The sequence below is a fragment of the Myotis lucifugus genome, unplaced genomic scaffold (assembly GCF_000147115.1).
Source record: "Myotis lucifugus unplaced genomic scaffold, Myoluc2.0 scaffold_22, whole genome shotgun sequence".
In the NCBI taxonomy this organism is placed as follows: Eukaryota; Metazoa; Chordata; class Mammalia; order Chiroptera; family Vespertilionidae; genus Myotis; species Myotis lucifugus.
The window spans coordinates 7,506,914-7,516,840 of NW_005871070.1; the positions used below are offsets into that span (position 1 = coordinate 7,506,914).

Genomic DNA, 9,927 nt, shown 5'->3' on the forward strand with positions numbered 1-9,927 from the left:
TTTGGGCTCTGAATTCTTTCCTAGCCAGAACTCAAGTACCGAGGCTGCTGAACCCAGGTCTGTTCTGACCACACCAGTCTAACACCTGGTGCCATTCATGCCGCTGCCAGCATTTCCTCATCTTAAAGCAGTAAAATGGAGAATTTTAGAGCTAGAAGGGACCCTAGAGATTATCTTGCCCAATATCCTTATTTTACAGATAAAAAACCTAAAACTCAGAAATCAAGTGAGGAGATCAAAGATGGCGGTGGAGGAGGTGGAAGCTACACTCATCACCACCCAGGTACAAACTGGAATTAGAAGCAAAAAATAGAGCAACTAATCTGAATAACCAACTGAAGACTGACTGAAGAGAAGTCTCATAATAAGGATTTAAGGATGAAGCCACATGGAGGCTGGTGGGAAGGGTGAAAAGGGCTGGCCCTGTTTCCACAGGTGGCAGCTGAGATTCTGGAGGGATATCTCAGCTGCAAAGGCCCCTAAGAAGAGTGAGGTCTCAACTGCAAGCTGGGTTCCCCAGCCCAGAGCACCAGAGCGGGAAGAGGCGGCCACGTGGAAGTTGGTGGGAATTCTGTCTGCCAGGGAGACACAGGTGCCTTCTTAAAGGGCCAACACACAAAATATCTTTCACAGTCAAATCACCATAGGCTCCAGGGGAGAGATGGGGGCTCAGAGAGAACTTGAGTCATGGGAGGAGAGACTGAGGTTTATGGTTCTGGGGAGAAAGCTGGAGGAACAGCTGCAAGGACCCCTGTGCTGAGTCCCTCTCCACACTGCAGATGCCATCTTACTTGGGTGGAGCACTCCCCTCCTCATGGCATCAGCCTGGGGGAATGCAATAGCCCCATGCTCCAGACTTCCTGTCACCCCACCCTGCAAAGCTTGCACCCTGCTGAGAAGTCAGCCGCCTAGCAGGAGTGCAGAGGTCCAAGCAGACTTAGGGGGGTGTCAGCGGCTGAGTTGTGTGGCTTTGGCAGGGATTCCTCCAACTTTCCAGTGAGCCTGACTGGCCCCTCCCCCTTTGGAGATAAGTTAGCCCCAACCTCTAGGCTCCTGGTGGCCCTGCCCTTCAGAGGTCTAGGCAGAATCCAGGACAAACTGAGTTGTGCGGCTCTGGGACGAAGCATTCCCCCCACCTTTCCTCAAGCTTGACTGGCACCTTCCTCTAAAGAGAGATTCACTAGCCCGGCTGGTCTGGCTCAGTAGCTGAGCGTTGACCTGCGAACCAGGATGTCACAGTTGATTCCCAGGTTGCAGTTGATTCCTAGGTTGCAGGCTCAATCCCCAATGTGGAGCATGCAGGAGGCAGCCAATCAATGATTGTCTCTCATCATTGATGTTTCTCTCTCTCCCTCTCCCTTCCTCTCTCTCCATAAATCAATAAAAAACCATCTTTTAAGAGAGAGAGAGAGAGAGAGAGAGAGATCCGCTAGCCCAATCCTCCTGAATCCTAGAGGCCCCTCCTGCTAAGATCCGCTCCTAGAAAAATCTGGGACAGATTGAGCTGTGTGGCTCTCAAACAGGGGCCATTTTCCCCTCACATGCCAGACCACCACAGAGACCTCCTTTCATACAACCAAATCTGGGTTTGTTTGAGCCTGATAAATTCTGTTGGCCTCAACCTGATGACCCTGCCAAACCGCAACTGTGTGAGCACCCAGTGGGTGGAAGCTCAAATTGGTACACACCCTGGCACATTTGCTGAGTAGCTTTAGACCCAGCACTGGCACCGAGTTTGAACCTGTATTATTGAATGAACAGCACTCGCCCCTATGTGCTGACTCACTGAGAACCTACCTCATCTAACAGAAATACTGCCAGAGGCTCTTTCAGTGACTGATCCTAACAGGCAGCCAATAGGCCAAAGGAATCAAATATTGTGGTGCCTTGGGACTTTAACTAACCTGGCCCCAGGCCTGGTGCTAGTAAAAACTGGCCTTAGTGCACAGCTTGGTCCTTCACATACACACCCAGGTCAAGCAGAGGCAACCGCAAACTGTGAATTGCTCTGTATCTTCAAACATGTCCCCCAGAGCCAGACACTGGTTTGCACCAGACTCCCTCTCGAGAGCCACCAGAACCAACACACTGAGGGGCCATCTTCAGCCAGCGTCAGAGCAGGGTAAGATAATAATTATAAATATATGCTATTGGGACGATATTTTCTTTGCCTTAGTTTCAGTACCAGTGTCAAAATAAGTCACTTTTATTTCTTTTTTCCCCCAGATTTGAATTTTTATTGTGAAAAGGGCAGTCACTCTTTGTTATTTCTTTCTTTGTTAAAAATAATTTTTAGTTTTCAATTACAGCTGACATACAATATTAAATTAGTTTCAGGTGAATAGCCCAGTGATTAGAAATTTATATAACTTACAAAGTGCTCACCCCGATAAATCTAGTACTCATCTGACACCGTGCATAGTTAATACAATATTATTGACTGTATTCTTGATGCTATACTTTACATCCCCATAATTATTCTGACTACCAATTTGTACTTCTTAATCCCTTCCTCTTTCCCACCCACCCCCAACCTTGCTCCCATCCGGCAACCATCAAAATGTTTTCTGTACCTATGAGTCTGTTTCCATTCTGCTTGTTCATTTTGGTTTTTTTAGATTCCACATATAAGTGAAATCATTGGCATTTGTCTTTTTGTGTCTGACTTATTTCACTCAGCACAGTACCCTCTAGGTCCATCCATGATGTTGCAGATGGCAAGATTCCATTCTTTGTTATGACTGAGTCATATTCTGCTGTACATATGAATGACTTCTTTATCTGTTCATCTATTTTTTATTTTTGTTAATCCTCACTCACGGGTGTTTTTCCATTGAATTTTAGAGACAGTGGAAGGGAAGGAGGAAGAGAAGCAGGGAAGGAGAGAGGGAGGGAGAGAGAGAAGGAGGTAGGGAAACAGAGGGAGAGAGGGAAACATCGATATGAGAGAAAGACATCGATTGGTTGCCTCCTGCATGTGCCCTGACTGAGGGGGTTAATCGAACCTGCAACCCAGGAATGTGCCCTTGACCAGGAATTGAACCCACAACCCTTTGATGCATGGGCCAACACTCTAACCACTGAGCAACACTGGCCAGGGCATCCATTTAGCTATTGATGGACACTTAGGTTGCTTCTGTATCTTGGCTATTGTAAATAATACTGCAGTGAATATATGAATACATTAAAGGCCCAGAGTGTGAAATCGCACAAGACCCAGACCTGACGCACCACAGGACCCAGCATCAAGTCCCGCCGGCACCACGGGACCCATCAATGCACCTCCTGGTGACCGGTCTTTGGTCATTACGGTGTTATGACCACTGGGTTTTCATTATATAGATTTGTCTTTTTGAATTAGTGTTTTGAGTTTCTTTGGGTACTCAGAAGTGGAATTGATCTCTAAAAGCTAAGGACTCTTCTTGTGTATATAACCACTATCAATATTACCATCATTACACCAAAATTTTAATAATAATAATTTATTAAAATTATCAATTATATATCCAATGTTCAAATTTCCCTGTATATCATTTTTTTAAAGCTTATTGGTTCGAATCAGAATCTAAATAAAGTCCAGACATTGCAATTAATAAGTTTTTTAGTCTTTTTAATCTACAGATTATTGTTCCTTCTCTTTTTCTCCCTGTAACTTATTTGTTGAAAAACTGGGTTATTTGCCCCATATGGCTTCCCACATTCTGTATTTCCTGACTGCATCCTCATGGTGACACTTAACATGTTCCTCTGTCTCCTAGAATTCCTATAAATTGGTAGTTAAATATGGGGATTTAGTCAGATCCAGGTTCAAATTTCTAGCAAGGCTACTCCATAGTTTATATTATGCATATACTCTAATCAGGAGGTAATGTGCAGTGTGCTCTCTCTCTTAGATAATTACTGCCTTAGATCTATTAAATACTTCATTAGGAATTGTAAAATGCTGAAACTATAATTTTGTTATTCCTTCTTTAATAACTGAAATACTTCTATAAAGAAAAAAATTTCCTTCACCAACTATGTGTTTAACGAAAAACAAATAATAAATTGGTTGCCTAGGATAGATGTTTTAAGCAGGGAAGTTTTTAAAGATCATTCAGAATATTGTTTGGAGAATAGAGTGATATGTAAGAAAGCAAAAGTGAAATCAGAGACACCTCTCTTAGAAGGCTCTTGTAGTAATCTAAGTAAATGATGATGGGTTGTACCAGGTGGCAGAGAAGGTGAAGAGAAGTGGACAGATTTAAGATACATTTTGAATGTGAAGTCTAGAGGACTTGATGATAGATTGTATATAGAGAGTAAGGGAGATCAAGAATGTGTCCTAGATTTTTGGGTCTGAGCAATTAGGTTTATGGAAATCACTGAGGGAGGAGCAGATTTAGGAAACAAAATCATCTGGAAATAATGTGAATAAAATTAAATCAGTATTTACCAAATCATTATCATTGTTTTTCTTTTTCTTTATCCTGACTGCAAATAATTAAAAATCTCAGGAAGTAAAAATAAAATGTTATTTTATGTTCTTTTTCTATAAATGCTTTTTGCTAAAATAAAAATAACACCATATAAAATAAAGTTTTACTTTTTATCTTAGATAATTGATTTTCTCATCTTTCCCCTCATGTACTATATTGACAAAGGATAAGCTGGGTAAAAACTTTTAAAGGATAGTAATAAACACTATTTTAATCCAGATTGATTACCAATCTTTCATATCAACTGACAGATCACCACAAATAGAAGCAATAAACAAAGAGCCAGGATAAAGAAAAAAGGAGGATCTGAGCTTGAAAACATTAGCCAGTTAATCAGTATTAACCAACTAATCTTAGGGGAGGATAAGAACACCAATTCATTTTTTTAAAGCTAATTTTTCATTCTTCCATTTCTAAGTGAGTAATAATAATTCAAGTTGTCCTTGCCTCTTCCTACAAAGTAAGAGGGAGAATATGAAAGGTTTAAGATAAAAAAGAAAAGAACCTAACCTCAACATATTATCAATACCAACAAAAATAATTAATATTACTTTCTAAATGACAAGATTTCTAAAGATATGTTACCTAAAATTTCATACAGAAAAGGATTATCAGATTTGTCACAAACCATTTCTGCATATAAAAATTTGTAAATGCTATCCCACTTTGATAATATACATTTACAAAATATCTGATTAATTGGTGAGATAAAAATTACCAAAAAAATCATTCCTGTGTAATGAAGCATTCACATATGTATTGTATCTATGTATAAATTGAACAAATGCTATTGATCTCCATTAGGTCTTACAACTATATTTATGTATGAATATAACTTATTCAGAAGTACCTGGGTTCCTGGATAAAATGTCCTTTCCTTAAATTATGCAAATATTAGTTTTGGGTTACATTTCCCAGCATCAACACTGGTCCTGTTAATTGGACTCTACTGAAGTACTAAACAGGGGTAAAAGAAACAGTTCTGCACACTTAAAAACAAAACAAAACAAAAAAAACCCCTATAGGATAACTACAAATATAATTCAAAAAATTACAATACAGATCAAATATCTCAATAATTAGAGAGATATCTTACATCTAATGGAACCATTGAAAGAAAAGGAGTCTGAGTTCATTTACAAATTAAATAAAATAAAAATAAAATTATATTTTATTTTTAAATGCTTTTCTTGACATTTATTTTAAAAGAAACATAATTAACTGATTTGTATTTCTACGTATTTTTCTTCCTCAGAATAAGCATGAGTGTTTTAATGCAAATTAATCACATCAAACATCTTCACAGATGATATTGTATTCTGAATATCAATTATTCAAAAATGCAGTCAGAATATTTCCAAACTACTTGTTTAAACACAGAATATACAAATTTCAGACAATATACCTAATAACATTATTTATAATACAAAATAGGTCCTTTATACTCATGTATATGACATAAGACAGACTGACTCTTACTTATTAGCCTTAAATTCCTTTGCTAGTCTATCTACCTTCTCCATCTTAAAGATCACATTTTTTTTCTCATTTCCACTTCATAACCACTGCTTCCCTCTTGGTAAAATATTCCCTATGTTTCTTCTTTCTCACTCTCCCTATCTAGATGCTAAGCCTTCCCCAAAATAAATAGTTGACAGTTTCTTTCTTCATCAACTTCTAATATATCATCCTTAACCCGGGTAAAGTGAGAAATCAGAGTTATGGCCTAGCCCGACAATAGCAAGGCACATATTTTTCATTCCTTTAACCTTTCTGATTGCTATTTCTTTGACCTCTTTTAAAAATACTCTGCTTAGTCCTACATTCAACTGTAAGAATTAGCGTTATGGAGTTGGTTAGAATGTCACCCTAATTATTTTAAATGAATAGAGATCTGCAGACCTAGAATTTCAAGGATTATCTGATCCTGAAAAAAACTGCTCATGCTGTTTGAGGCTGATTATATATTATCAGGGTGATAATATATTAACATGAGGTATATGCTTTTAAGAAACCCAGGTATTTCCATAAAAAAAGCAGGATACTCACTCATAAGAAGTATTTAAGAATCTTAAATTGCATAGAAATTGAAACAAAAGGAGTGACAGATAGAGGATATCACCATAACCTGTACTAAAAATATTTAGAGTTAATCTGCTTAAAAGAGCCACATAAAACAACTAACTAATTACTTAGGCGACAGGCCACTCTAGAGAATGTCTAAAAATTTCACTCTTCAAATCTCCTTTTAGTAAGGCAGTAATACCTTCTGCTTTTACTTACTCAATATCTATAATAATAAAAGCGTAATTTCATGAATCGGGCCTCTAGTATTTTCATAATAGCTTATAGTTTCTAAACAGACCTTAAATTATATCAATTATACTTTTTAAAAAATCCAAGTAGGTCTTAATCTCTTTAATAAGAAAAACTTGTTTAATAAAAAAAACCCCTACATATTCAACAGAAAAATTGCTAAAGCTAGAAGTTAAAGGTACATTGAGGAAGAGTCGTTTTTCAATCCAATTTAAAGGAATTAATTTTACACGTGAATAAAACAAAATTCAAGAAAATTATTTTTAAGTTTTTCATTACTGATAATTTCTAAAAACATAAAGTTGATTATAAGTTCCCATAGAGGAACAATATTAAAATATGAGGTTATATTCCTATACCAGGATTCAGCATTCAAATAAATCACTGATCTAACCATCAATATGTGAGACTTTACTTTGGGCAATGGGTTCATGAGCAGTGTGCAGATAATGCTTTGTTGAGCTGCACACTTGAAACCGGTATAGTTTTGTGAATCAATGCCATCCCAATAAATTCAATAAAAAAAGTCATAAGTGCAAAAATAAGTAAATAAATACCCTAAAAGTCTATACTAAAATACTATTCCAAATTCTATTAAATAGGCATAAATATATCACAGATTAATTACAAAAGGCATTTCATGTACTCTTAAGCTCATATATAGTAAGAAAAATGTAATAGGTGATTTAAAATTACTATATTTAACATTAAGTAATTTTACTTGTTGTCTTACAATTTTGGATGTTGCTAGGGCAATAGATGGCAAGAGACTGTTTTAAAAGTCTTCCAAGTATTTTTTTTTTAAATTGATTTCAGAGAGGAAGGAGAAGGAAGAGATAGAAACATCAATGATGAGATAGAATCATTGATTAGCTGCCTCCTGCACACCCCATCCTGGAGATCGAGCCTACATCCCAACCCGGGCATGTGCCATGACTGGAATCGAACTGTGACCTTCTGGTTCATAGGTGGACGTTCAACCATGAGCCACACCGACTGGGCATAGTCTTCCAAGTATTTAGAATTTTCTTTCCATATATTTTCCTAAAACTCCAGAGGCATTCAGCCTCCTGATTAATTCTAGAGGTACTTTTTTCTCAGAAAACATTTTCAAAAATAAGAGTGGATGTAGTATACATCCCCTTTATCATCTCTTCTCTTCTCAAGTTACTCAAAGCTAAAATTCTAAGGATTGCATCACACTAAATCCTGCATAGTGTTTTTTTTTAACTTTTATTATAGTATATTATTAGAATTGTTCTATTTTTTAATATATATTTTCTTTATTGATTAAGGTATTAAATATCTGTGCTTATCCCCCTTTGCCTCCACCCTCCTGCTCATACCCTTACCCCCCTAGTGTCTATGTCCATTGGTTATGCTTATACGCATGCATACAAGTCCTTTGGTTGATCTCTCCCCCTTCCCCCAACCCTTCCTTGCCTTCCCTCTGAGGTTTGACGGTCTGATTGATGCTTCTCTGACTCTGGATCTGTTTTTGTGCATCCGTACATGTTGTTCATTATATTCCACAAATGAGTGAGATCATGTGATAGTTATCTTTCTCCAACTGGTTTATTTCGCTTAGCATAATGTTCTCCAGGTCCATCCATGCTGTTGCAAATGATAAAAGTTCCTTCCTTTTCACAGCACCATGGTATTCGATTGTGTAGATGTACCACAGTTTTCTAATCCATTCATCTGCTGATGGGCACTTAGGTTGTTTCCAAATCTTAGCTATTGTAAATTGTGCTGCTATGAACATACGAGTGCATATATCCTTTCTGATTGGTGTTTCTAGTTTCTTGGGATATATTCCTACTAGTAGAATATATACTTTGCATTTCTCTGATGATTAGTAATGTGGAGCACCTTTTTACATGCCTATTGGCCATCTGTATGTCCTTTTTGGAGAAGTGTGTATTCAGGTCTCCTGCCCATTTTGAAATTGGATTGTGTGTTTTTATGGTGTTGAGTTGTATGAATTCTTTATAAATTTTGGGTATTAACCCCTAATGGAATGTTTCATCGGTGAATATCTTCTCCCATTCAGTAAGTTATCTTTTCATTTTATTGATGGTTTCCTTTGCTGTTGCAAACACTTTTTAGTTTCGCCCGGCCAGTGTGGCTCAGTGGTTGAGTGTTGACCTCTGAATCAAGAGGTCACAATTCAATTCCCAGTCAGGGCACATGGCCTGGTTGCAGGCTCAATCCCCAGTAGAGGGCATGCAGAAGGCAATGATTCTCTCTCATAACTGGTGTTTATTTCTATCTCTTTCTCCCTCTCCCTTCCTCTCTGAAATCAATAATAATTAAAAAATCATCAGTTAACTGAATATAAGTGACGTCATAGATTACTTCGTCTTTAAAACACACAAAAATCTTTAATTTCATGTAGTCCCATTTGTTTATTTTTCTGTTTCCCTTGCCCAAGAAGATATATCAAAAAAAATTTGCTAGTAAAGTCCATCTATAACAAACCCACAGCTAAAATCATACTCAATGGGGAAAACAAAGTTTTTCCCTTAAGATCAGAAACAAGACAGGGATGTCCACTTTCACTACTCTTATTCAACATAGTACTGAAGTCCTCATCACAGCAATCAGATAAGAATAAATAATAGGCATCCAAATTGGAAAGGAAGAAGTAAAACTGCCATTATTTGCAGATAATATGATACTGTATATAGAAAACCTAAAGTTTCTACCACAAAACCACTAGAACTGAGGAACGAATTCAGTAAAGTAGATACAAAATAAATATATGGAAATCTGTTGCATTTTTTTATATCGATGATGAAATATTAGAAAGGGGAACTAAGAAAACAATCCCTTTACAATTGCATTAAAAACCACACACACCAAAAAACTAGAAATAAATTTAATCGACTATTCAGTGGTTGGCAAACTGCGGCTCACGAGCCACATGCGGCTCTTTGGCCCCTGAGTGTGGCTCTTCCACAAAATACCACGTGCGGGTGTGCACGTACAGTGCGATTGAAACTTCGTGGCCCATGCGCAGAAGTCGGTATTTTGTGGAAGGCCACACTCAAGGGGCCAAAAGAGCCGCATGCGGCGTCGTGAGCCGCAATTTTTCGCACCCCTGGGAAAAATAAAAAAAAGCCTTTTTCTC

General features: G+C 37.6%; 2 protein-coding genes across 2 annotated transcripts in view; both read right to left on the reverse strand.

Annotated features, from left to right (window-relative positions):
- The window catches only part of NUBPL (nucleotide binding protein like), a gene marked incomplete at its 3' end in the record, with an annotated part of 206,430 nt that overhangs the window by 53,724 nt on the left and 142,779 nt on the right, over positions 1-9,927 (reverse strand). The window lies entirely within an intron of this gene.
- CCDC121 (coiled-coil domain containing 121) overlaps positions 223-9,927 on the reverse strand; it is a 12,006-nt gene continuing 2,301 nt past the window's right edge. Inside the window, 1 exon segment of the mRNA XM_023751466.1 lies at positions 223-290. Within this exon segment, the coding sequence (XP_023607234.1) occupies positions 223-290 (68 nt within the window).